Consider the following 24,257-nt stretch of genomic DNA (forward strand, 5'->3'; position numbering starts at 1 on the left):
AATTAAAATATATCAAAAGACCCTTGAACGTTTTTCATAAAATTCATAGAATAATAAGACTATAAAAATGCCTAATGTGAGAGCGCAACGCATACACATGATGTGTCGGATAGGCGCACGCCATGCTATTAAATTCTCATATATACAAAAATATAGTATTAAGTGAAAATGATAAAAGGGTGAGCGCATTACTCATCGAGTTTTTTTATTAACATTGGACATTTGCCTCGAAAATTTCTTAGTTAAAAAATAAGACACAAAAGAACTTACTTTTTGACGCATGAATATGCCAAAAGAAATAGCTAATTTAGAGAATCCGAGTTAAAATTAGAAAGTAAAATCGTGAGAAACATGAAAAAAGAAAGTATACATAGAAGAAAAGTAAAATTGATAAGAAGATAAATATAATGTTTAATTTAATGAGAGAAAAGATTTATCATATTACTCCCTCCGTCTACTTTATCTGATTTTTTGGCCCTTTTTTGTGGTCCAAAATATTTGATCTTTCCATATTTCAAGAGTGAATTAATTATTTTTTTGCAAATTTGCCCTTGAATTAAATAATATTGGAGTACGTGTTATATTTATTTTCCAATGCAATTGGATTCATCCATGTTAGATTGACATTTCACTTCTCTAGTAGTCCACATACTACTTGTTATAAAATTTAATGATCATTTCATCTCTTGCAATTCATGTTAATTATTTTTGTAAAATAAAACTAGAGAGGAAATGTTGAAATTTTTTTGGCTCCATTTTATAGTTCGCTGATATTTTTAAATTAAAATTACACGACAAATTAAGATTTGTTGCTGAAAATTTAAAATAGTCATTGATGCTCACTAAGTTTTCAATGAGTTATGCATGTATTGTTGCTTTGGGTATGGAGTTGCTAATCATCACATCCCAAATCCCAAAATAACATTATATCAAATATAAAATAAAATAAAAAAATGTAAAGAGATAGTAATAAATATCAATATAGTCAATTTCACTCCTAATTAATGTTAAAATATGAAAATTTTAATATGTGTAAAAATATCAAATAATTAAATAAATAATGTGGATCGGAGGAGTAAATTTTTAAAAATATATGAAACTTTTTATTAACTAATATATAATTTAATTATATATTTATGGGGCCTTAAATATTTGGGGGTTAAGGCAAGGTTTCGCCCGCCTTACGGTAGAGCCGCCCTTGCTTTGCAGTGTAAAAAATGATAGCAGCTATTTCGTGGGTTCCCAAAGGGGTTGCAAAGCCAGTTCCAGCTGCGGCTGAGCCCCCTTCAAAGGAAGAAATTGAGGAGCTTTTGAAGTGTGGCCTCCTTGATAAAAGGTATTAGTACTGTTTTTTTTTTGGTATGCCGAAGTGACCTATTTAAGACCTAGAATATTTGGTAATTGGAACTGAACTTGATACTGTTATCATGTCTTGCGTATCGCCCTAAAGATGGACTGGTCCGTAGGTTTAAAACTATGGTCAGTGAAGGTGTTAGAAATGGAACGAGGTAGACCTAAAATCACATGGAAAGAAGTTGTCTCAAAAGAACATCAAATCGTTGGAATCAATGCAGACTTAGCTAAAGAGACTGCACAATGTTAGAAAAAGCTTTAAATTTGTTAGAGAACTTTTAATATTATTACTATTTTATTATTTTGAGTTGAGCTTAAAGAAATAAGTAAGAATTCATATTGTCGATCCCAACTTTGTAGTTACTAGTTATTGTATTGTATTGGAACTGAACTTGATACTTCCTTTTGTGTAATCGTTGCTTTGCCTTACTCTTGAAAGTCTGGTGCTTTATTTCCCTTGCAGTGAAGATAGTGATAATGAGGAAGCTGAAGAAGATATGAATGTTGATGAATCCAAGGAAAACGAGGATGATGAAGTTGCTGTTGCATTAGCAGCTGCTAATGCACTTGGAAAAGCCACAAAAGATGTCTCTCTAGGAACCGATAACATAACAAATGGTTTAAAGGAATTGAATATGGAAAACTACGATGATGAGGAGGATGGTAACTCAATAAACCTGTTAGCTGATATGTTCATTTGGGTTGAATACTGATTCTTTCCTTCATTATTATATCTAAAGTTGCTGATGAAGCACTCGGGCACCGTGTTCATCTGAACCCATGCAGATCATAAATTTATTTATAAAAATTCATTAATATTGCAACAAATAACAGGTCTGAACCCACAATTTTAAGAATACAATGGTCTCAATGCTAAAAAACTTAAAGGTTGAACCCATGAAACTAAATCCTAAATCGCCTCTACTGGCACCCAGGGACTAGCGTAGTCTCCACTATGACATATCACTTTTTACTTGGAAAGCTATTGCTACTTTTATTCCTAATTGTCAAATTTTAAATGGATTTTGATTTAGTTTGCATCTCTCTCTCTCTCTCTCTCTTTGCATGTGTTTGGCGTTGTCAGGCATTGAGCTTTTCGGTTCGGGACTCAAAGACTTGTACTACCCAAGTAATGACATGGACCCATATCTCAAGGATAAGGTTGCAGAATGACCATTTGTTTTCCCTCACGCTGGCTCCTTTGAAGTATTTTCCATTTTACTTACGGATGAAATTCTTCTCTCAGGACAATGACTCAGAGGAGGATGAGGACATGACAATAAAGCCTGATGATTCTATTATAGTTTGTGCAAGCAATGATGACGATGTCAGTCATCTTGAGGCAAGTAAAACTTACTTCAGACTTAATTATACTTTCATCTGTATGCCCCTGGTAATTTCATTTGGCCACCTTTAATTTTGTAACCTTCATCTGTGCCAGCAGATCTGGATTTTGGAAGTTTTATCAGATGGTACTGTAAACATGTATGTTCATCATGAGATTATTATTCCTGCGTTTCCTCTCTGCACAGCATGGATCGATTGCCCTATTAAAAGTGACGAGGGGAAAGGTAAGGTTCTTCTTGAAGTTGAGCTTGCTACTGAAGTTTTTTTTCTTAGTGGTTGTTGAACATATATAACTTTCGGAAGCAATTCTTTGACATCATTTTTACTTCTTATATTTCACTTTGTTATATATGTTTTTCATTTCTTCTGTCCAGATAATAATTGTTTGGACATGCTTTAATCATTGACACCATTTTTTCGGCAATTGTTCATTAGCACTTGTTCTTCACTAAAAGCCCACTCTTTAGTTGATTTTGCTCTAAAGCCCTTGGCATCGGCACTTCCCTGTGCTTCTTTACCTTGGTAGATTTCAATAATTTCAGAGGCTAAAGAAATTATGCTGCTCACTATGATATAGGAGTACTGCTGTTTTATAATTAGTATTAAGCCAAGAGATTCATTTGCCATATAATATGACCTTTTAATAAAAATGCTATGATAAAGTCTATATAAGTTGCATTTCACTCACCCTGCTTACCTTTCTCTTGGCCTGTAGCGTTTGGTAGAATGGCAGCCACCAGCACCACACACTTGTTTAGAAGGCAAACCTTTCAGAACCATCCGCAAACATTAATTTGCGATCGGGCTATATGCCCTTCCATTGTTTCACTCTTTTCTCCTCAGTATTTTTTCTTTTCTTTTACCCATTTTACCACCGAAATTAGGCACAATGAATCTATTTGATGCAATTTGATCTTAGATTTATAATAGTTGATCTTTGTATAATTGATGTTGTACTTCCTTTGCTCATGTTAATAAATGAGTTATATGTTGATAGGGAACTTCATAGCTGTGGGCTCAATGGAACTAGCAATTGAAATTTGGGACCTAGACATAGTAAGTGACTGCACACTGATCTTGATGAACTCCTGACTCACTAATCATATCGCACATCTTCATTCTTTGTAGTTGGATGAGGTGCAACCAGCTGCTGTATTAGGTGGAATCGCTGACATAAAGAAAAAGGGGAAGAAGGTAATCTTTAATCCAATTTTCAATTGGAATGGTCTTGTATGCTAAGTCAGCTTGTTCAGCTGAAATTATTTTTATATGTTAAGGTGGAAAACATGTGGACTAGTTTCCTGGCTTCTCTGTTGAATAAAGTAGTAGGTTAATTTCAACACTTGGCCATCACTGATGGTCATTGTTAGGCTTTTATCTCTAGTAGTCCCAGTTTCCTTCTTACCTCATACATGTAGGGCTGTCATCTTCCACTTATATATGATACTGTTAATAAATTTCCTTCTCTCCTGTCCAAAGGAAACAAGGGCTGCGTATACCTCAACACCGATGTGGACCTTTTTTTTCCGGGGGAAACCCTACTAAACTGTTAAAGAGTTGACTGCGTATAATTCAACGATTGGTGTCTCCATGCTGCAGTGTAACTCATTAATGCATAGATTGTTGGGCATGCCCTATCTTCACAATAATACTGTATTTTCATGCTTGATATTATGAGATAGGAACTATCCATATTAGTAGTCTAAGAGGCTCTAATTGATGGCCATGTGAGCAACTTGAGGTGGTGATGTTCTTGATATTATTAGGCTCTAATGTATAAGAGGCTTGTCTGAGTATTCAAGCAGCTAGTTGGAACTGCAGTGTATCAGTTGTCTATTTCTGTTATTGGATGTCTTGAAGGGCTTGGACTTCAGTTCAACTGACATGTTCTTGGTTAACTCACTCTCTGTGCCTCTACTCTACACTATGCATGCGATGCAGGGCAAGCGTATATGTGCCGAGGAGTCGATTATTGGCATTATTAGTTTCTATATTAAAAATTAAATTGACCAATGATATGGTTTGAAGAGAAACTACCCCTTCACTCATCAAAAGAAAAAAGAGAAACTACCTTTAAATAGCCATTTTGTTGTTTTTCTGTCATGGCAGCAAATCTGGTCAATTTTGTGAGAGTTATTTAACACATACCAAATACCAGTGTTCAAACCTCATTCTTTAGAAAATGAAAGAAAAGGAATGATAGTTTGCATGGTGGATGGTCTTTTTACGATTTGATAATTGTGTGAACCCAAAACTTACTTCTTATGCCCCATTTACCTAATTCTTTAATTTTTTTTTTTTACTTGTAGAAAACCATCAAATACAAAAAGGATAGCCACTCCGATTCAGTACTTGGTCTCGCTTGGAACAAGGAATACAGGTATGGATCTCTGATTGATCAGTGTATGATGTTTGCGTTAGACAGGTATAGTCAAAGTTCATATGTTGTCTTGACCAACATTCTACGCAGGAATATGCTTGCCAGTGCTAGTGCTGATCAATCAGTCAAGGTTTGGGATGTGAATACCAGAAGCTGTACTGTCACTATGAACGACCATACTGACAAGGTAGAATCCGAAATTTTGTAGCATGTTGTTAAAACATCATATTGTTTTGTATCAAGGACCGAAACCCCCCCGATACACTTATAGTTTTTTCTTATGTAGGAGACCTCTCCTGCATGCTAAAGTAAACAATATGCATTTACTATTCTTTGAAATTCTATCTGATCAAAATTGAATAATTTATAAAACATTAATCAGCAGCTTGTTTACAAAATTATGAAAGAGGCAGATTCATCATCTTGCTCCGCTTTGTCAGGTTCAAGCAGTTGCATGGAATCCATTTGCATCACAGATTCTCCTGAGCGGGTCATTCGATCATACAGTTTGCATGGTGATAAAGCTTTTCTCCTTCTTCCTTTTTGCCCCTTTTTGTTTTGGAAAGCTAGGACTGTGGATTAGCTTCTTAGTTTAAGATTCTAATTCAACTTTCAATATGTCTTGCAGAAGGATGTGAGGTATCCATCTCACAGTGGATATAAGTTTCCAGTTTCTGCTGACGTTGAAAGCTTGGCTTGGGATCCACATTCTGAGCATTCATTTGTGGTCAGTGCTTGCACTGTGTTTGTGACTTACCCAGTCTATTTTTCAAGGCTTTGTTTGTTTGTTATGCTACATGATTAGATAGTACCTTTAATTCTGTTATGGGAATCGTTAGTGTGGAGATTGTGAATAATTTTCTCAACATGGGGCCATTAGTATGGTAACTAAATTAAGGATGGGATTGTGTCTGTTGGTTAGGTAAATATACTATGGAATAGGGGAAAAGGAGAAGAGGGGGGGGGGGGGGTTGAAATTATGTGCATATTAGTTTATCTATTTGCTTGTTGAATGTTTTGACACTTAATTTTATTTAATGCAGAAAAATAGAAGTATTTATCTGTCTCCTAGTTCCTATGGACTAAAATGAAAATAAAAACTAGATAAATTCAATCTGCCATGTGATCTTTTCCCCTTGGCCAATCACTAAATTTCTGTTCCCTATAACTGTATGAGACCTAAAAGTTTTTTGGTTAGATTGAATAAATCCGTTTTAAAATCTGCTTGGAGATTTTAATCTGGATTTGTATTGGACATTAGGAATTGCTGACCAGAGTAGAGTTCCATAAAACTTTCAGGTCAGCTTGGAGAATGGTACAGTTACTAGTTTTGATATCCGTGCTGCTAGTTCTGATTCGAGTTCTGCGACAAAGCCAAGTTTCACCATCCATGCTCATGATAAAGCAGTGTCCTCGATGTCCTTTAATCCTCTAGTCCCGAATGTATGTGAAACCTTTTTTTTTTCCTTTTTTGCGTTACCCTTTAATTCGTTTTTTCTTACTCATTTTCCCCGTGTATTTTGGACAGCTTCTTGCAACTGGTTCCACGGACAAGATGGTACTTTCTTGTTGTCTCTGTTTGCTGCTTATTACCTAGTTTTGATTTATTCCGGGGGATGAGAGTTATTCCACTGATTAATTTAATTATGTGCTGCAGGTTAAACTATGGGATTTGAGCAACAATCAACCTTCTTGTATTGCATCAAGGAATCCAAAAGCCGTATGTGATTTGCAAATTTTTGTGGTCGAATATTTATTTGATACATATTTTTCTGTCAACCTTTCAAGAACAAGGTTTTAGAGGGTTATACATTTTGATAGATGTACTATCATGATGACCACTTCGTTTTATTTTGTTATCAGGGAGCTGTCTTCTCGGTTTCCTTCTCAGATGATTCCCCCTTTTTTCTTGCTATTGGTGGTTCTAAAGGGAAGTTGCAGGTAAGTTGTGTTCTCTTTGAAAGGATTAGTTTGTTGCAGCTCTAGTTTCTGTGGTTTTTGGGCTGTAAATGACTGAGAATGTCTTTAATTATCATTTGCAGCTATGGGATGTTTCTTCAGAAGATGCGGTGTTGAAGAAATATGGGAAATATGTCACGCAAAAAGGGCCGTTGCCCAAATCATAATGTAAATGTAGTTTCTAAATATTGGTTTTGAGTTATATAGGGAAAATATTAGCTAATCTGTCAATTTTGATTTGTGTTTTAGTAGGGTGGTTATTGGTTCCCATTATTTATCATATGATCATGGTAAATTTTATTGTTGCTTGCCTGGGCCAAGGGACAGAGAAGTGAAGAGTTTGGTGGAATCAAGATAACAAATCACCTCCTCCTATGTATTGAGTTGAGATATAGAATGGTTTGTTTGTTTTTGAACATAACCTACACAAGATCAATGAACATGTAGTGTGAGGCTCAATTAATCCTTTGGAAAAAACAATCTGAAGCCTTTCCTCTTCCTATACTTTCCCACGCCAAGTTCTTTTTTTCACAAACTAGGTGAAGTGATGTCTTTGCTATGCACGGTCCCAACGTGGGGCATTTGCATCTATACCCGTTTTTTGTATCACATTTTAATTTGTGCTCGCTTTGCAAAAAAAATTGCAAGCGTACCCGCTTTTTAGCAAATCTTCAGCATACGGGGCTGAAGTAGCAAAGACAATCACGTAAAACTTTAGCATTTTAGTCGCGGGCCTGAAGAGCTGAAGTTTGTGTTAACTGGAAAGCTGAAGTTTTGTTACCACCTAAAGTTTTGTTACCACCTATTAATATTACATACGAGAGCGCGAGGGCGAGGTTAATATGAGTAGATCCATATGCACCTTTTTGGAAGTAATACGTACATAGAAAAAATATTGAAGTATGCAAGAAAGATAATTTTTCTTATGAGAAAATGGAAAATAGAACATTGACAATTGTAAAGAAAATAAGCCATCAAGTGAGCACAATTTATATATAAAAAAAAAAAAACCTAAAATTGAAAGTAGGACAATCTTGATCTATTCAGTAAACTTTCTTTTTCCGATAGTGATAGTGTCCGAACAGCAACACCTCAACTATTACGCCATTAAAAATCTGCTACCTCCCACCAACACAAGTACAAGATAATACCTAACAACAAATAGAAAGAAATCACTTGACATTTTTTAATCTTTACTAAGTTTTGGAATTTCTTAAAGTCCAGGGAATTTGGGATTGAGAGTTTAGGTCATTTGGCTTAATTTTCATAGTCAAGGCAAAATTGGTAATTTAGCTTTGCAGTAATTTTGCATAGCATTTCTCAATTCTTCATTAGGTCATGTGACCACGCTAATCACAACAGTGATTTGCTTTGTAGATTATATGACACCATCACGATATTATGGTATATTGATGCATGGCACTGCATCTAACCAAAATCTTCCTCCATCAGACAACCTTACAAGTCACTGCTTTAACATATTTTTCCTTCTCCGGAAGTGCAGCAACATATAATAAGTTTAATTACAACTTTGTATCCTGATTAACTACCTACTCCACTTGTTTCAAGTCCAGACTAATGTTCCAAGCAGTTCTGCAGCCAACTCTTAGTCAAACTAAATCATCTCAGCAGAAGAGGCTAGAACTAGCACAGAATACACTCATACAATGACCTCCTACCAGAAAATATTAAGCCGCACCAAACTGGAATGAGAATGCATTAACTAAAGCATCGAAATGGCAAAAACGATTACCAATCTAATGAAATCAGCTAAACAATTTAAAGAAATTTTGTAGTGTTGAACTTACCAGGTACAGAAATATCAGCAACTTCTTCAAGAGCCTGGCAAACGGGTGTTGCTGTGCCTTCCTCGCAGAGTGCATCAAACGCAAGAAAGAAGGAAGTCACTGATTTCCTTCATGTGGAAACCAAAGGATCATTCAGAAATAGATGGTTACTCATACATTCAATAACACAGAAACAGACCCAAAGTTTTTTTTTCTTTTAATGAGAAAATGAGACAAAAACAACAAGGCTGTGAAATTGACACTGAGAGAAAATAAAAAACATGAAGAACCATCTATACACGAGAGACAATCTTCCAATAATGGAACAAGCATCCATTTTAAGTTAGTAAGAGAGCAATTTAAAATGAGGAATACAGTCACCACACGACCTAGTTCTTCATGGTAGCCAACCAGAGAGTCTTTGTTTGTTTTTTTTGCAGTTAGATAGCTTTCAATGTCCTTTTGTACAACCTTTCAGCCACAAGTCACTTCTAAATTGTTGTACTTTCACTGCCAAACTAAAGGTCATAAACCCAATGGTGGCTTGTAAATGTTTTCCACAATAAGAATCAACTCAGAAAATATTTAAATGCATACCTTGTTGAGAACAGCCATACATGATTTGTTGGTAGTCTCCATTCCCTGCAAAAAGCAATTACATCGGGAGTTGAATAGAACTTTGGTTTTCCATTTCCCAACTCCGTGACTGCAGTCACGACCGCTGTTCAAAGAAAGATTGGAAAAAGTATCAGCAAAAGTTTGCAGTCAATTACAAGCACATAACCATAAATAACCTAGTTCAACAAACAGGCAAATTATGGATTATCAGATAATGTGGTCTCCGACTGTACATAGATCAATATTCTAATGTAACCTCCAAAACTATGAAGGATTCTCCTGCATAGCAAGTACCATCAGATCCTTAAGTGTGAAAGTTCAACCCAACTAATAGAGTTCATCTCTTAAGACCAACAGATGGTCAAGAGCCAATGTCACCCAAAAAATAGTCAAAGAACTCAGTTAGAAGACCGATTTTTTTTTGAAACCAAGACATATGACCTCTCCCAAGGATATAATTCATGGAGATGTCAGGCTCCCATTGAAACCTTACCATAATCATCTTGCGGGCGTTGTCCATGGTCCCCCAATACTGCTGTGACTAACTCCATTGATATGCACATGCGATTGCGCTGCAACATCCAAGGTTAAATCATTCGAATTACAAATAAAAGTGAGAACCAGAGCTGCTTCACAAAGGTTTTGCAACTAGATTAACAAAATGTAGAGTTAAAAAAAACATGACACAACAAGCAAAATTAACACCAGGTGAGAATGGAAACGAATAGAGCTCTGACAATTGGCATTCCGTCGAGTAATATTTTCAGAGTGCTAGTTCCAAATACAAGTTGATATCCCGTTAACAGTGAAAGTGCGCGACCTGATGAATCATATGAAAGACATGATACCCATAAAACGATTGCCACTGTTCAATTTAATATAGGGAACTAAACTATCCCCACAGAACTCTAGTGCAAGCCCTACCCTAGGCAACTGGTCATTGTGCAAGATCTACTCTCGGCAACTGCTAACACGTAAAGTTCAATCGAAGCCCGTAAATTTTTCAAGTGTCTCATTTCAAACTCCTTTATTTTTTATTTTTAAATAACCAATACTTCCTCACATTTCAAATTCAAGAGCATTTTCAATAATTTTACAGAGTAACAGTTAGGTAAACCCCCAGAGAAGGCAGTTTGTTCCTGGTCTAGACAGAGCTTAGAAATTTGAATTTGTTCAGAAAATGTAGTGAGTATCCAACTCCTAGCTGGTCTAAGGAATCCTTGACCTTGAGTAGAAATAGCTAAGCATCTACAAGTAACTGTAATGCTTTCAAAACCATAAGTTTTAGCAGATATATACCAAAACATTTTGGAAAGAACCGGTCATTCCATTATGTATTGTCTTCAGCCTCTTTTTTTTTTGGGTACGGCAAAGTTTTATTGAAGTGCAACACTAAGGAAATACTGCAGAAAATTACAAACAAAAAAAAATTCACAGATTCATAGTAGTTAACAAGTCCATAAGATCAGCCAAATTTAGTAATTTACTACACGCTTCCTTTTGACCAACAGTACAAGTTTTGGATACATCTGTACTTGACTAAGGAAAGATGAATTTTCTTGTCTTCAAAGCAACCTCCTCTCCAACCAAACATTCCAAGCAATCCATAAAGGAATAGCTGCCCATCTCTCTTTCTAGTCAGCATTCAGTGATCTTCAGTAGCTCAACAAAAACATGAAGTTCTGAGGTACCGCCCACCACACTCCAAATAAGTTTAGAAACAAGGACCAAATCAGCCATGTGAAGTTGCAACATAGGAAGATATGGCTCCATTGATTCAGCTGCCTCCTCAGACAGAAAACATCTGCTACAAAGCATGAAACCCCTCTTTGTAAATTTTCATGAGTTAAACAAGCTCCTATGAAACCAAACATCCAAAACAAGCTACTTTGGTAGGATCATAGTTTTCCATATCATCTCCCAAGGCCATAGAGCACCATAGTTCTTCCCTTGTTCTTGCAACACATTATAACCGGATTTAACGGAGTAAACCAAATCATTGCAGGTTGTCGGTTGTCAAAGACTCATTTGAGGCGCGCTTAAGCCCTGAAGCTCAAAGAAGCTTGGGGTAGGCACTTCGCCAGTTCACCTCACTTAGGTTGCGCTTCAAGTAGGCAAGGCAATAAGGCGTACGCCTCATTGCCATTAATTCTATCTAGAAAAAAGTGGTACTAAACAATAAATTTGATTGGCAAGAAGATACATTAATTGTTGAGTAAAAATATTAATTATGAAGTTGGTATTTTTCCTCGCAGTAAACATAGATATTTAATTTTTTTCTCTGTTGCGCCTTCTTTAACTAAAGTCCACACTTTAGTTGCTCTTTGCACTTAAGCCCCGAAAGACCTGGACGCTTTTTGCCTTTGACAACACTGTTGTCCAAAGTATAGTATCTTCCCCCTTACTATCCAACACAACATACTGCATTTTCTGAAAAATTTTGCAACTCTACCAACTCCCAATCACATAAACTCCTTCTAAATGGAAGTTCTAGCCATCATCCATCTTCCTTAAAGATGTCAGCACAGTAACATCAGGCTACCAGAACCAGTCTATAAAGGTTTGGGTAGTTTTCATAGACCATCCCCTCTTCAAGCCAAAATTCAGTCCATAACTTGATCTTTCTTCCATTCCCCAAAAATTTTAAATTCTGCACATAAACTTGCAATCTGTTTGCAAATGACAAAACCATTGGGAGATTTTACAAGGATTTTCTATAATCCAGTAAATCATGTAGGAGCAAAAGTGCTCCCAATTACGCTCTCCGAGATTCTTCTCTCTCTTCTTCTTCCTAAGACTCCACCACCCCCATCAAGAGCCAAGCTTCCCGCGACCAAACCCCAGACAAGTCCTCCGGCAACCGAGCTCTCACGCGCCCTCACGCACGGCCAATGCGCCTGATTTTCCGATGAGATCTCATTTTTCCGGTGACTTTTTCAAACTTTTTTCTTTAGACAGCCTTTTCTCGAGGCTTTTCCGAGCCTTCCCGTCTCAGTTTCACCTAAATCCGATGACTTTTTTCTTTACCGGTCATTAAACCCCAGATTCCGGCGACTTTACCAGAAAACTTTCAAAAATCCGCCAATATATGGAAATGGAATTTGGTGCATACATTCCATCTCAACAGAACACTCTCCATCTACACCTTTTTCTCACATTAATCTCTGCAACTCAATTTAATGATATTATATGCCTATTGGCAGATTTCTGAAACTCTTCCCTACTATTCCCTAACCATTAAACCCAAAACTTTCTTCCCTTCCTATATTTTATTTTTCACCCTCTGTGACTACTGATTTTTCTAACCTTTGAGGTTTTACCGGCCAGACCTCACTTCTTTTTTGGGACAGCTGCATCTAGAATAAGATGGATTCTACATAGAGAAACTCTGGAAAACATGTCTTTCATCAAAGCTGCCTCTTGGCCAGCCCTAGAACTTGAGGGAAGATGCCATCGAAAGCTTGAGGTAGGGTAGGAGCCGCACTTCTCGTTGTCTGAGGAGCACACTCTCAGGCGCAAGGGCTTCTTGAAATCTTGTCTGATTGGGTCTTTCTCCAAATGGGTTGGTTCTCCAGAGGCTGTTAGGAACTGGGCAGCAGAGGCATGGAACGTCAAGGACGGGTTGAAAATATCACAAATGGGGGGCACACAATATCTCTTTCGTTTTGTCGGCGAGTGTCAAGCTTCAGAAATTCTTGTCCGATGAAATAAATTGTTCGATGGGAACTTCTTAAAGCTAAACGTGTCTCGACCCTCGTTTCACCGGCGAATCATGGGTGGTCAACATGGTGGGTCCCCCGTTGCATCTTTGGTGTCTTGACCTATTCAAGAAGATTGGGGAAATCTGTGAGGGTTTTATTGATGTCAATTGCAGCTTACACGATCTCTCGCGAGTGAGGATTATGGTGAGGAAAGGAGGCAGAATCCTTGTCTCCACTGTGATGGAAAATGGCTACTTGAGTTATATGGTTTTTGGTTGAGCCCTGAATTTCGCCCTATCTTTATGCCTGAGATAGTGGCGGAAGAAAAGGGAATGTCAAATGGAAGGGAGGGGAGGGGAGGGCTCACCGGATCAGTGGACTAAGCCGGAATCAGACGTTAGATCGAGAAGTGACGGGAGGCTTGATTTTGGGAGAATACAAAATTTCAACAGGAGGAAAAGACATGAATGGGTTAGTGATGCGGGCTTGGAAAGGTATAATGAGCCGGTTCTCTTCTAATTATCATAGGGCCTGGCAAATTTTCAGAAAGTATAGGCATGGGCCTCCTCACATGGACCCAACAACTTTTCCCAATTCTATTAGAATTGATCCTAAGGGCCCAGATTATTTCAAACTGCGTCTGATAAGGCTCCTAAGCATATGGGAACAGTCGTTCCTCCTTCTGCCAATAGTGGTTCACACTGTGGCATTTCTTCACCGAGCTCTAGTGACCTGCGCCCCTCTTCGAGGGTCACTGCTTCAGGACAACACCAACTAAAGATGGTGTTGTTATTCCACGACCTCCCGCCTCTGATAGACCCAGCTACATCGCCCCTTCATCTACTCCTAGACTTAGTTATGTTGAGGTTACACTTCAAGCATTGTTGAGCATGCCCCTATTGATGTTAGTGCCAGACCAGTATTTCTAGTTAATATGCCGCCAAGGGTTCTATGTAGGGGTGACCATAAAATCCGAAAAACCGAATTCTGAACCGAATTAATTCGATATTTTGGTTTCGTTTTTTTTCGGTATTTCAGTCTAATTCGGTATTGCATTTTCGGTATTTCAGTACGGTTCTCGGTATTAGAATTTTGAAATTTCGGTATACCAAAATTTTAAAGCCTTTTTTTTTTGGACTCTACCCAGCCCCAAGCCCAATTTTATAATTTAGTTCCCAATTTCTCATCGCCCCACCCCTACCCCAAGCCCAACTGCCCAAGCCCACACTTCTTTAAACCTAAACGAGGAAGTAACTCCAAAAGTGAAAGCGTGAAAGAGAAATGAGTTTTTTTTTGGTTATAGAGAAGTGCCCGATTATTATACTCTTACATTCAACAAATCAAATCTCTCTTTCCTTTTTCCCCCTGCAATTTGCTTAGGAAAGACATATTAAGATATTTGAATTTCACAATTTCTTTGTCTAGGAGAGATACACAAAAATTGTTAAGCACGCTTGATCCAATAAAATGAAGATGAAATAGTATCATTTATAGTACCCTTTTAGTTAAAGACTTAAAATGGGACTTCCCTTATCCAACAGAGCCTTATACAATTTAATCCGAGAATGTGAATATGCCAATTATTCTAAAAGCTTGAGGCCTTTCAATTTGAACTCATCTGAATATAACATCTGGTCTTCATCCTCATCTATTATTGTTGAACCACAAAATGGATTAGGGAATATACTATCCAACTTTGTGTTGCTTATTTAGAAAATATTAAATCAAAACTGTACCGAACCAAAATAATAAATACTGAATCGTATCGAAATAATTTGTTACGGTATTTGATATGTACAAGTCTAAAAAGGATGAGGATCCGCAAAACTTCATTGATGAGGTTTAGAAAATATTTCGAGTGATGCATGTTATAGACACTGAGGCAGCAGAGCTGGCTGCGTACCAGCTGAAGGATGTTGCCAACACGTGGTATGAAACATGGGAAGAGTCCCGGGGGGAGGATGCAAATCCTGTGACTTGGAAAGATTTTGCAGATGCGTTCCTCGAGCACTTTCTACCCATTGAGGTCTTGGAAGCTAAGGATTTGGAGTTTGAAAGACTTAGACAGAATGATATGAGTATGAATGAGTACTACCTCAAGTTCGTCTCTCTGGCCAAGTATGCTCCGGAAATGGTACGTGATATGAGGGCCAAAGTTAGGCGGTTTGTGTTGGGGCTTTCAGATGATTTGTTTGCTGATGCTAATATAGCTGCTCAGAATAATGACATGACCATCACTAAGATGGTTGCCTTTGTTCAAGGGAACGAAGACAGGTTGGAGGAAGAAGAGCGGCTATGAGAGAGAAGGAGAGGGAATTCAGTAAGAGAGCTAAGTCTGCAGGAAATTTCAACCATGGGGGATCTCAAGCAAGAGGCAATCGCCAGTTTTTCAAGAAATCAAAATCAGGACATGCTCCATCTTCAGCTAGTGCACCGGTTTCGAGGTCGAAGTTTAACAAGAAAAATCAGAATTTTAGAACAGCAGACTTGCAGTCACAGGCTAGTGTGGGCTACAAAGTCCCTGGTTACCCTATTTGCAATACGTGTGGTAAGAGGCACCCGGGGTTGTGTCGTTTGGGCACAAATGGTTGCTTTGGGTGCGGTCAGCAGGGCCACTTCTTGAGGGATTGTCCATCGGCAAAACAGAACAATGGAGGCAACGCAGCTCAGTCCACTAATTCAGCAGCCCATCATAACTCTCAGGCCCAGTAAGGGCGCGGTGCAACAAAGTCTAATAATGCAGGCGGTGGTCGAAACCGCTTGTATGCACTGGCAGACCGTCAGGATACAGAGGCTCGTGAGATGTTGTCACAGGTATGCTAACAATATTCACTTTTGATGCCTATGCTCTTATAGATCCGGGATCCACCCTATCTTATGTAACCCCATATATTGCAAAGAAATTTGGGATAGAACCAGAAAAGTTGTGTGAACCCTTTGAAGTGTCCACTCCAGTTGGAGAATCAGTTATAGCAAGGTATATCTATAAGGGATGTCCAGTTAAAGTGCATCATCGTCTTATTGTAGCAGACTTAGTAGAATTGGAGACGTTAGATTTCGATGTGATCATGAGAATGGATTGGTTAGAGTCATGTTATGCCAAAGTGGGTTGTAGAACCAAAATAGTAAGTTTTGAATTTTCCGGTGAACCAGTCTTAGAATGGAAGGGTGATGCAGTAGCACCTAGGGGTAGGTTTATTTCCTATCTTAAAGCCAGAAAGATGATCTCCAAGGGATATATCTATCACCTGGTTCGAGTTAAGGATTCAGATGCTCAGATCCCCACTCTCCAGTAGGTACCCATTGTAAATGAGTTTCCAGAAGTGTTTCCCGAAGATCTCCCTAGAATTCCTCCCGATAGAGAGATTGACTTTGGAATTGATCTACTTCCAGGCACTAAGCCAATATCTATTCCGCCTTACAGAATGGCTCCAGCAGAGTTGAAAGAGTTAAAAGTCCAGTTGAAAGACCTTCTAGATAAGGGATTTATAAGGCCAAGTGTCTCACCTTGGGGCGCACCGGTCTTGTTTGTCCGAAAGAAGGATGGGTCATTGCGCATGTGCATTGACTATTGTCAATTGAATAAATTCACCATCAAGAACAAGTACCCTCTTCCCAGAATAGATGATTTATTTGATCAACTTCAGGGTGCCCAGTGTTATTCTAAGATTGACCTCAGATCGGGATACCATCAGTTGAAGGTTAAGGAAGTTGATATTCCAAAAACAGCTTTTAGGACTCGATATGGGCATTTTGAATTTTTAGTAATGTCATTCGGTTTAACGAATGCACCAGCAGCTTTCATGGACCTTATGAATAGGGTCTTCAAGCCTTATCTTGATTTGTTTGTTATCGTGTTTATTGATGACATCTTGATTTATTCCCGTAGCGAGACTGACCATGTCGAACATCTCAGAATTGTGTTGCAGACACTGCGGGATCACAAGCTATATGGCAAATTTTCTAAGTGTGAATTCTGGTAAAAATCAGTAGCGTTTTTGGGCCATATCATCTCAGGGGAAGGCGTGAGGGTGGACTCTCAGAAAATAGAGGTAGTGAAGAATTGGCCTAGACCCACCTTAGTATCCGATATAAGAAGTTTCTTGGGCCTAGCAGGATATTATAGGCATTTCGTAGAGGGATTTTCTTCTATCTCGTCCCCTTTGACTAGATTAACTCAGAAGAAAGTCAAGTTTCAATGGTCGTACACGTGCGAGAAAAGTTTTGAGGAGTTAAAGAAGAGATTGACTTCAGCTCCAGTCCTGACACTACCAGAAGGAACCGAAGGGTTCGTTGTTTATTGTGATGCTTCAGGGGTTGGTCTTGGGTGTGTATTAATGCAGCACGGTAAAGTCATAGCCTACGCGTCGAGACAGCTCAAGGCTCACGAGAAGAATTATCCGACTCATGACCTTGAATTAGCAGCTGTGGTGTCCACGCTTAAGATCTGACGCCATTATTTGTATGGGGTACATGTTCACATTTTTACAGATCACAAGATTCTCCAATACATCTTCAAGCAAAGAGAGTTAAATCTACGTCAGAGAAGGTGGCTCGAATTACTTAAGGATTACGATGTTGATATCCTCTATCATCCTGGGAAAGCAAATGTTGTAGTCGATGCTCTCAGTCGGCGTTCTATGGGTAGTGTAGCTCACATTGAGGCAGACCAGCGAACTATGATGAAGGAAGTCCACCGCTTAGCAAATTTAGGAGTTCGACTTTTGGACTCCGAAGATGGTAGCGTTGTTCTCCAGAACAGGGCTGAATCCTCTTTAGTAGCCGAAGTAAAAGAAAAACAGTTCAGTGATCCCTATTTATTGCAGCTGAAGGAAGGAATTCACAAACACAAGACTATGGTTTTTGAACAAGGGGGAGATGATGGCACCTTGAGATACAGAGGCAGACTATGCGTTCCAGACGTAAATGGGCTCAGAGAGCGGATTATGTCAGAAGCCCACAATTCCAAGTATTCTATTCACCCAGGTTCCACAAAGATGTATCATGATCTTAAGGAGGTTTATTGGTGGAATGATATGAAAAAGAATATAGCAGATTTCGTGGCTAAGTGTCCAAATTGCCAGCAGGTGAAAGTCGAACACCAGAGACCTGGCAGTTTAACTCAGAATATAGAAATTCCCATTTGGAAATGGGAGATGATAAACATGAACTTCATAACAGGTCTACCTCGCTCGTTCCCGAAGCATGATTCGATTTGGGTGATTGTAGACCGACTTACCAAGTCAGCTCACTTCTTGCCGGTGAAGACTACAGATTCGGCTGAGGATTATGCCAAGTTATATATCAAAGAAATTGTCCGATTGCATGGGACTCCTTTGTCCATTATCTCAGATCGTGGTGCTCAGTTCACAACAAACTTTTGGAAATCCTTTCAGAAGGGATTGGGCACAAGGGTGAACCTCAGCACCGCTTTTCATCCTCAGACAGATGGCCAGGCGGAACACACCATTCAGACTCTTGAGGATATGTTGAGGGCATGTGTTATTGATTTTAAAGGTAATTGGGACAATCATCTACCTCTTATTGAGTTTGCTTATAATAACAGTTATCACTCTAGTATTAAGATGGCACCGTACAGAGCTCTGTATGGGCGAAGGTGTAGATCACCAATTGGTTGGTTCGAAGTCGGAGAAGCGGAGTTGTTAGGACCCGATTTGGTCTATCAGGCCATGGAGAAAGTCAATTTGATACAAAGGCATTTGAAAATGGCTCAAAGTCGCCAAAAGTCCTATTCGGACGTACGACGTAGAGACTTAGAGTTCCAAGTTGATGATTGGGTGTTTCTAAAGGTATCGCCCATGAAAGGCGTTATGAGATTTGGGAAGAAGGGGAAACTTAGCCCCCGCTATATTGGTCCATATAGAATCCTGCGAAGGATCGGACATGTGGCTTATGAGTTAGAATTGCCACAAGAACTAGCTGCTGTACACCCAGTGTTTCATGTGTCCATGTTGAAGAAAGTCATGGGAGACCCGTCACTTGTGGTTCCTACGGAGATTATAGGGGTTAAAGACAACCTGTCTTATGAGGAAATTCCAGTGGCTATTCTTGATCGACAAATCCGCAAGCTCAGAACTAAGGAAATTGCTTCAGTAAAAGTGCTTTGGAGAAATCAAAAGGTTGAAGAGGCTACATGGGAAGCCGAGGAAGACATGAAGTCCAGATATCCCCATCTCTTTGAAGAGCAAAAGGAAAATGTGGAAGGTAATTAACCTTTCCATTCAGGTCTTATATTATAATCTCTATGTCCTACAATATTTACTTAGCTTAGTATTTAGTGATCACGTGCTCGTTCAATTTGATATACATGTATTCATAATATTTTAGTATTCTCATATCTCCATAACACCCATTTAATGACCATAGATAGACGTAGTTGCAGCCAGGACCATCATTCGAGGACGAATGATCCCAAGGGGGAGATAATGTAACACCCCGTAATTTGAATCGGTTGTGGATACATTAAACGAGTATTAGCGTGATGGTAATTGAGTGGTTATGATAATAAGTGTACGAGGCATATTATAGGTGATTTGGGGTCTAAGGAGAGGCTTAAGTCCAAGTCAAGTTGAAAATTTTCATTATAGCTGAAAATTTGCAAATGAGTATGCATAAGACCTCACTTTGGGCGAGCATATCCACCTGGATACAATGAGTAGTGTGATTCACAACCTATAAAATTAAAGCCCTTTGAGTCTAGTTTCTAACTCAACAAACCGTTTATCATTTGGAGGTATATACATAAAGTTATGACCATTTTACTGGGAAGGTGTCACTAGCGCGAACATGAGCGCGAAGTCGCGCATTTTTATTGAGTATTTTGCCTCCCGCGTGCGAGCTCGCGCGTCTGGAAGGTTTTAAATATCTAAAGACTGGAAATAAGAGAAATTCAGTCATTTCTCAAGCTTAGGGCTTCCTCTACACCCCCAACTCGACCAAGACATCCAATTGCACACCTAAGGTGAGTTTTTAAGTGTGTTGTCATGGTGATTTCACTTCTCAATCACTAGTTACAACATGATTTTGATTGAGTTTCATAGGATTTCTTCAAAATCTGAAGAACACCCCAAAAGTTGTCTTTCAAGATTTGGTCTACAAGAGGCAATCCTACACCCTTAAACTTACATATATGGTGTTATTATGGAATTATGAGTATGAATCAAATATTACAACTTATGGTATGGTGATTGGAAGTCCAAAATCCCCAATTTAAATGTATGACCATGGTAGGGATTTAAAGGTGATTATTTGATAGGATTTGTTGGTTGGGTGTGAATGGATGGTCATACATATGTTGTTGGAAGTTATAAATTTGTTAGGAATGATGGTGGAATGAATTGTTAGTTAATGGTGATAGTTGGATGAACCAACACTATAGTTATGAGGTGTAAATATCTATGCCTACAAGGTGTTTGATAATATGCCTAAATGGCATAAGTTATGGAATTTATTACTAATATTGGGTTCCATTAGATGTTGTTGTTGTAGATTGAAGGTTCTTAGTAGTGTGGATCATTGTAGTATCACTAAGGGGCAAATTGAGGTATGTAAGGCTAACTCTTTACGTTTGGGAATATCTATGATTCTCCCTACGTCCCATTCATCATGAACATTACTAGTTTCCTCAGAAAGTAATTATGCCTTGGTTCCATGAATAGAAGTAGAACTTATATTCTCTAGATGACGTAGTTTCATAATCATTCGATATTCTATGAGTTTCAGTTATGACAAATCAACTTATTATGAATACTCATCTCAGTTTAATCCTATTCACTATACCAGTATCATGTAAGTCGGTATGGCTCATTATTTCAGTATCACATATTACAGTATGATTCTCAGTTCCTGATTTAAATTCCTGAATGTTGAACACCTGCATTTGGGTCTGAGGCCGCAGTTTATGCTTTATGCATTTTGGACCTGAGGTCGCAGTTATGTATACGTATACTTAGGCCCGAGGCCGCAGTTGTGCACATATGTGCACATATATATATATACATATTGGGTCTGAGGCCGCAGTTTTAATATTCAGTTAAACAGGTTGTTCATCATTCAGAATAGGGAGTATTCACATCCTTACTTCCTTGTTCAGTTATCAGTTTATCAGCTATCAGTTCAGTTTCGGTGTTGACAGTTTTTTTGTTCAGCTATTTTACATACCAGTACAATTCAAATGTACTGACGTCCCTTTTTTTCCGGGGCCTGCATCTCGCGATACAAGTAACGATTTTCAGGTTGACGATACTGCTTGCTAGGACATCTCGTATCAGCTATTGGTGAGCCCCAGTCTTTCGGGGCCTTGTCTCTCTTTTGTTTTAGTCATTATAGTATTTTAGTTAATTAGGTATACTGGGGACCTTGTTCCGGTAAACAGTTAGCATTTTCAGTATTCTTAGAGGCTTCACAGACTATAACCCAGTCAGTCAGATATTAGCAGGTTTTCATGTATTAGCCTTGTCGGCTACTTGTTTATGCTTGCAGACCTTTCAGTATTTTCCGCATCGATGATATTTCAGTCAGACTCTTTAGTAGATTATCATGTTTTACATTTACCTCTAGCTCATAGTTATACCACATGTTGATCCAGCCATGTAGTTGGTTCGCTCGGTCACATGCAGTCAGGCACCGAGTGTCGTGTTACGTCCAGACCATGGTTCGGGGCGTGACAACTTTGACTAGATTTGGTCGACATATGTGAGCTTAAAATGCATCAATTGTTCATCTTCAGGAACTTCAAATAAGTCTGAAAATTGCTACAACTTCACTATTATTTCTAGCTTTAATTTGCATTTTTCTTGTATTCAATGGTTTGTTTTATGTGAAGAAGTGATGGAGGGCACTGAAAAGAGTTTCTCGGAGGTTCACAATGGGATCGGCACCGGAGGATGTACCAGTTGCCGTCGGAATGAAGCTCACCATTGGGGGTGGATGCTTTGATTGTGTTAATAGTTTTGTTGCAATACCAGTATACTTTTCTTGATATGTGGTTCTTATAGTTCTCAATTATTACAAGAGGAGAAGGATGTTCAAGTTGTATATATGTAACTACTGATTGTAATTCAACTTCCCTAAAGAAATTAGAAGCAGAAACATATTTTCGTTTGCATCAGATCAAGATTTCAGTGTACTAAAGTAATTTTCATGTATGAACAATTCACAGTGGGTTCGGGTATGGATCTGGTGGTTTCAGACATTAGAGGAAAAATGATTTGGGTATTTAAGATCGTGCCACGTGTCTACCAAAAAGGGTCCGTTAGATGTTGGGGCAGAAATATTAAAACGGACCTTTTTCCGTTTAGCCTTTTTCCGTTGAATTAATGATATGTTCCTTTCATTTGACCCCTAAGATACATGAATATGAAAATTAATAATACTATTATTGAAACGGTCACTTTATTTCAGAAACTAGTATTAGTACTCGCGCGATACACAGACATAAATTATGTCAAATCGTGATGTAGATTGTTTGAATCATCTGCAAATAACCTTAAAATATTAGATAAAAATTAAATAATCATTAGGGCGACATGGGAACTGGCATCGATGGCACCTTGATCGGCTGGTCGAACGTCTCTGCGGACGCTACTCTCGAGGTCGACGCCCAGATTTGCATTTAGGGCGACATGGGAACTGGCATCGATGGGATTTGCAACCGGCACTCCCTCAAGGCCAGCCTAAGGTACTTCAATCCTTGGGGCGGCTATATTGTCGTTTTCCCCATGAAATCCAAGCCATTGTCGGCGTATGTGGATATTGTTTGAGAGTTCAACATGATGATCCTGAAATTAAAAACAATTACGAGAACAAGCTAAAGCAGTTTGTGTTATAAGAATTAGTACTAGGTAATCACTACTATCCTTAACCCCACGGTGGGCGCCAAACTGTTTACCCTTAAAATCGAGTAACAATTATACTTATAAGTGGTTTTAAGGATATGTGATTTCACCTAGCACAAATTGATAAATATGATTGTTAATGCTAGAAATTGACAGTAAAATAAAGCAAACCAGTATAAAATGCAACTTTACCCTCGAGCTAGATCGCCCTCGAACCGGCTGCGAATATAGTTAATAACTGAACTGAAGGGCAAAAGAGCTTAAAAGAGAAAAGATATGCGAGAATTAGATGATTACAAATGATTAGAGCTCCCCTTTATATAGTAGAAGAATTCTACTTATGGTACAATTTAAATACAAAAGGGAATATCATGATTGGATAAATAACCGTTCTTGATTTGAGTCGTGCCGAGATTTCCACCATGATCCTTGACCGGTCATGGATATCTCGGCTTTCTGTTAGTGGGCTATCTTCGGTCTCGCTCGATGTCTATCTTGTTTGGTCTCGATCCTTACTGGTCCCGATCTCGATCGGTACTTCAAATCCCAAGCTTGGTACCACACCTTCATGTCTCGGTCTGATATAACATGGGGCAATCCCCGACCCACCATTTTGGTCTCGGTTAATCAACATAATCGCGATTATTACTCTTAGTTCACTTATGAGTTTGTAAAATTTGCTCTATACTTTCAACAGTATATCATGATTTTGAAAAATATTTTTGCATGCTTGGAGCACATGATCAATATTGTTAAGGTTAGAAGCGTTCGTGTTGTTGATCGACCGTGTACGGAAGTTTTGCAACTTAATCGTACGGTATCTACCTTAATTGTATCATATTGCCGAGCTATTTTTCGTTTGATATTTCTCTTTTCATTCTTCTTTTTCTTATGCTTATGGATATCTTCTCGCTTGATATGTAAAGTCAAATTCTATATTGTATTCGCACTTTTTTCTTTCTTTTTTAATTTTTGATAAGTTTAGCATTTATACAGTTATCCTTCTTTTGTTTTTTCCCTTCACTTTGTTACAATCACTCTATAACTATAAGGGAAGCACATCTAAGAAGAGCACGATTGATTATACGTGTTAAAATAGAGACGTAGATGGACTCAGCCTAGCTGGGAATTTGTCCAGGTTAGTTACTAGGTTGATATCTACTTTAAATGCATTACCTATTTACCTGCTCCTTTTTCTTTTATGTTTGGACGATTGAATGGTTCAAGGAGCCACTCTTAATGAAAGAGATTTTTT

The 24,257-nt window shown here is 38.4% G+C and overlaps 2 protein-coding genes across 4 annotated transcripts; one reads left to right on the forward strand and one right to left on the reverse strand.

The window, feature by feature from the left end:
• The first annotated feature begins 1,152 nt into the window (after positions 1-1,152).
• LOC107797017 (uncharacterized) lies at positions 1,153-7,538 on the forward strand. Of its 3 annotated transcripts, none has more exons than XM_016619848.2 (17): positions 1,159-1,336; positions 1,817-2,016; positions 2,438-2,514; positions 2,600-2,695; positions 2,798-2,924; positions 3,698-3,756; positions 3,829-3,894; positions 5,010-5,080; positions 5,171-5,267; positions 5,521-5,595; positions 5,709-5,807; positions 6,380-6,523; positions 6,609-6,638; positions 6,738-6,800; positions 6,944-7,021; positions 7,123-7,207; positions 7,289-7,538. In XM_016619848.2, the coding sequence occupies exons 1-16, from the start codon at positions 1,218-1,220 to the stop codon at positions 7,204-7,206; spliced, it is 1,485 nt and encodes a 494-aa protein (XP_016475334.1). In that variant the 5' UTR covers positions 1,159-1,217; the 3' UTR covers position 7,207; positions 7,289-7,538. The 3 variants fall into 3 exon arrangements, with proteins under 3 accessions (XP_075106379.1, XP_016475334.1, XP_016475335.1); XM_016619849.2 differs by having other exon boundaries at positions 7,292-7,412; XM_075250278.1 differs by having other exon boundaries at positions 1,153-1,336; positions 7,123-7,538.
• Positions 7,539-8,685: 1,147 nt separating this feature from the next.
• Positions 8,686-10,150, reverse strand: LOC107797015 (tRNA ligase 1-like). The gene is made up of 3 exons (XM_016619845.2): positions 9,938-10,150; positions 9,424-9,547; positions 8,686-8,954 (listed from the first exon to the last, which is right to left on the reverse strand). The coding sequence occupies exons 1-3, from the start codon at positions 10,023-10,025 to the stop codon at positions 8,819-8,821; spliced, it is 348 nt and encodes a 115-aa protein (XP_016475331.2). The 5' UTR covers positions 10,026-10,150; the 3' UTR covers positions 8,686-8,818.
• Positions 10,151-24,257: the final 14,107 nt, after the last annotated feature.

Source organism: Nicotiana tabacum, chromosome 3 (genome assembly GCF_000715075.1).
Source record: "Nicotiana tabacum cultivar K326 chromosome 3, ASM71507v2, whole genome shotgun sequence".
NCBI lineage: Eukaryota > Viridiplantae > Streptophyta > Magnoliopsida > Solanales > Solanaceae > Nicotiana > Nicotiana tabacum.

Excerpts from the sequence above, each read along its gene's own strand:
- LOC107797017 (XM_075250278.1), top strand. The coding sequence starts at position 1,218 with ATGATAGCAGCTATTTCGTGGGTTCCCAAAGGGGTTGCAAAGCCAGTT. Across the intron at positions 1,337-1,816 it reads TGTGGCCTCCTTGATAAAAG|TGAAGATAGTGATAATGAGG; the intron begins GTATTAGTACTG and ends TTTCCCTTGCAG. Across the intron at positions 2,017-2,437 it reads CTACGATGATGAGGAGGATG|GCATTGAGCTTTTCGGTTCG; the intron begins GTAACTCAATAA and ends TGGCGTTGTCAG.
- LOC107797015 (XM_016619845.2), bottom strand. The coding sequence starts at position 10,025 with ATGTTGCAGCGCAATCGCATGTGCATATCAATGGAGTTAGTCACAGCA. Across the intron at positions 9,548-9,937 it reads ACGCCCGCAAGATGATTATG|CGGTCGTGACTGCAGTCACG; the intron begins GTAAGGTTTCAA and ends TTCTTTGAACAG. Across the intron at positions 8,955-9,423 it reads GTATGGCTGTTCTCAACAAG|GAAATCAGTGACTTCCTTCT; the intron begins GTATGCATTTAA and ends TTCCACATGAAG.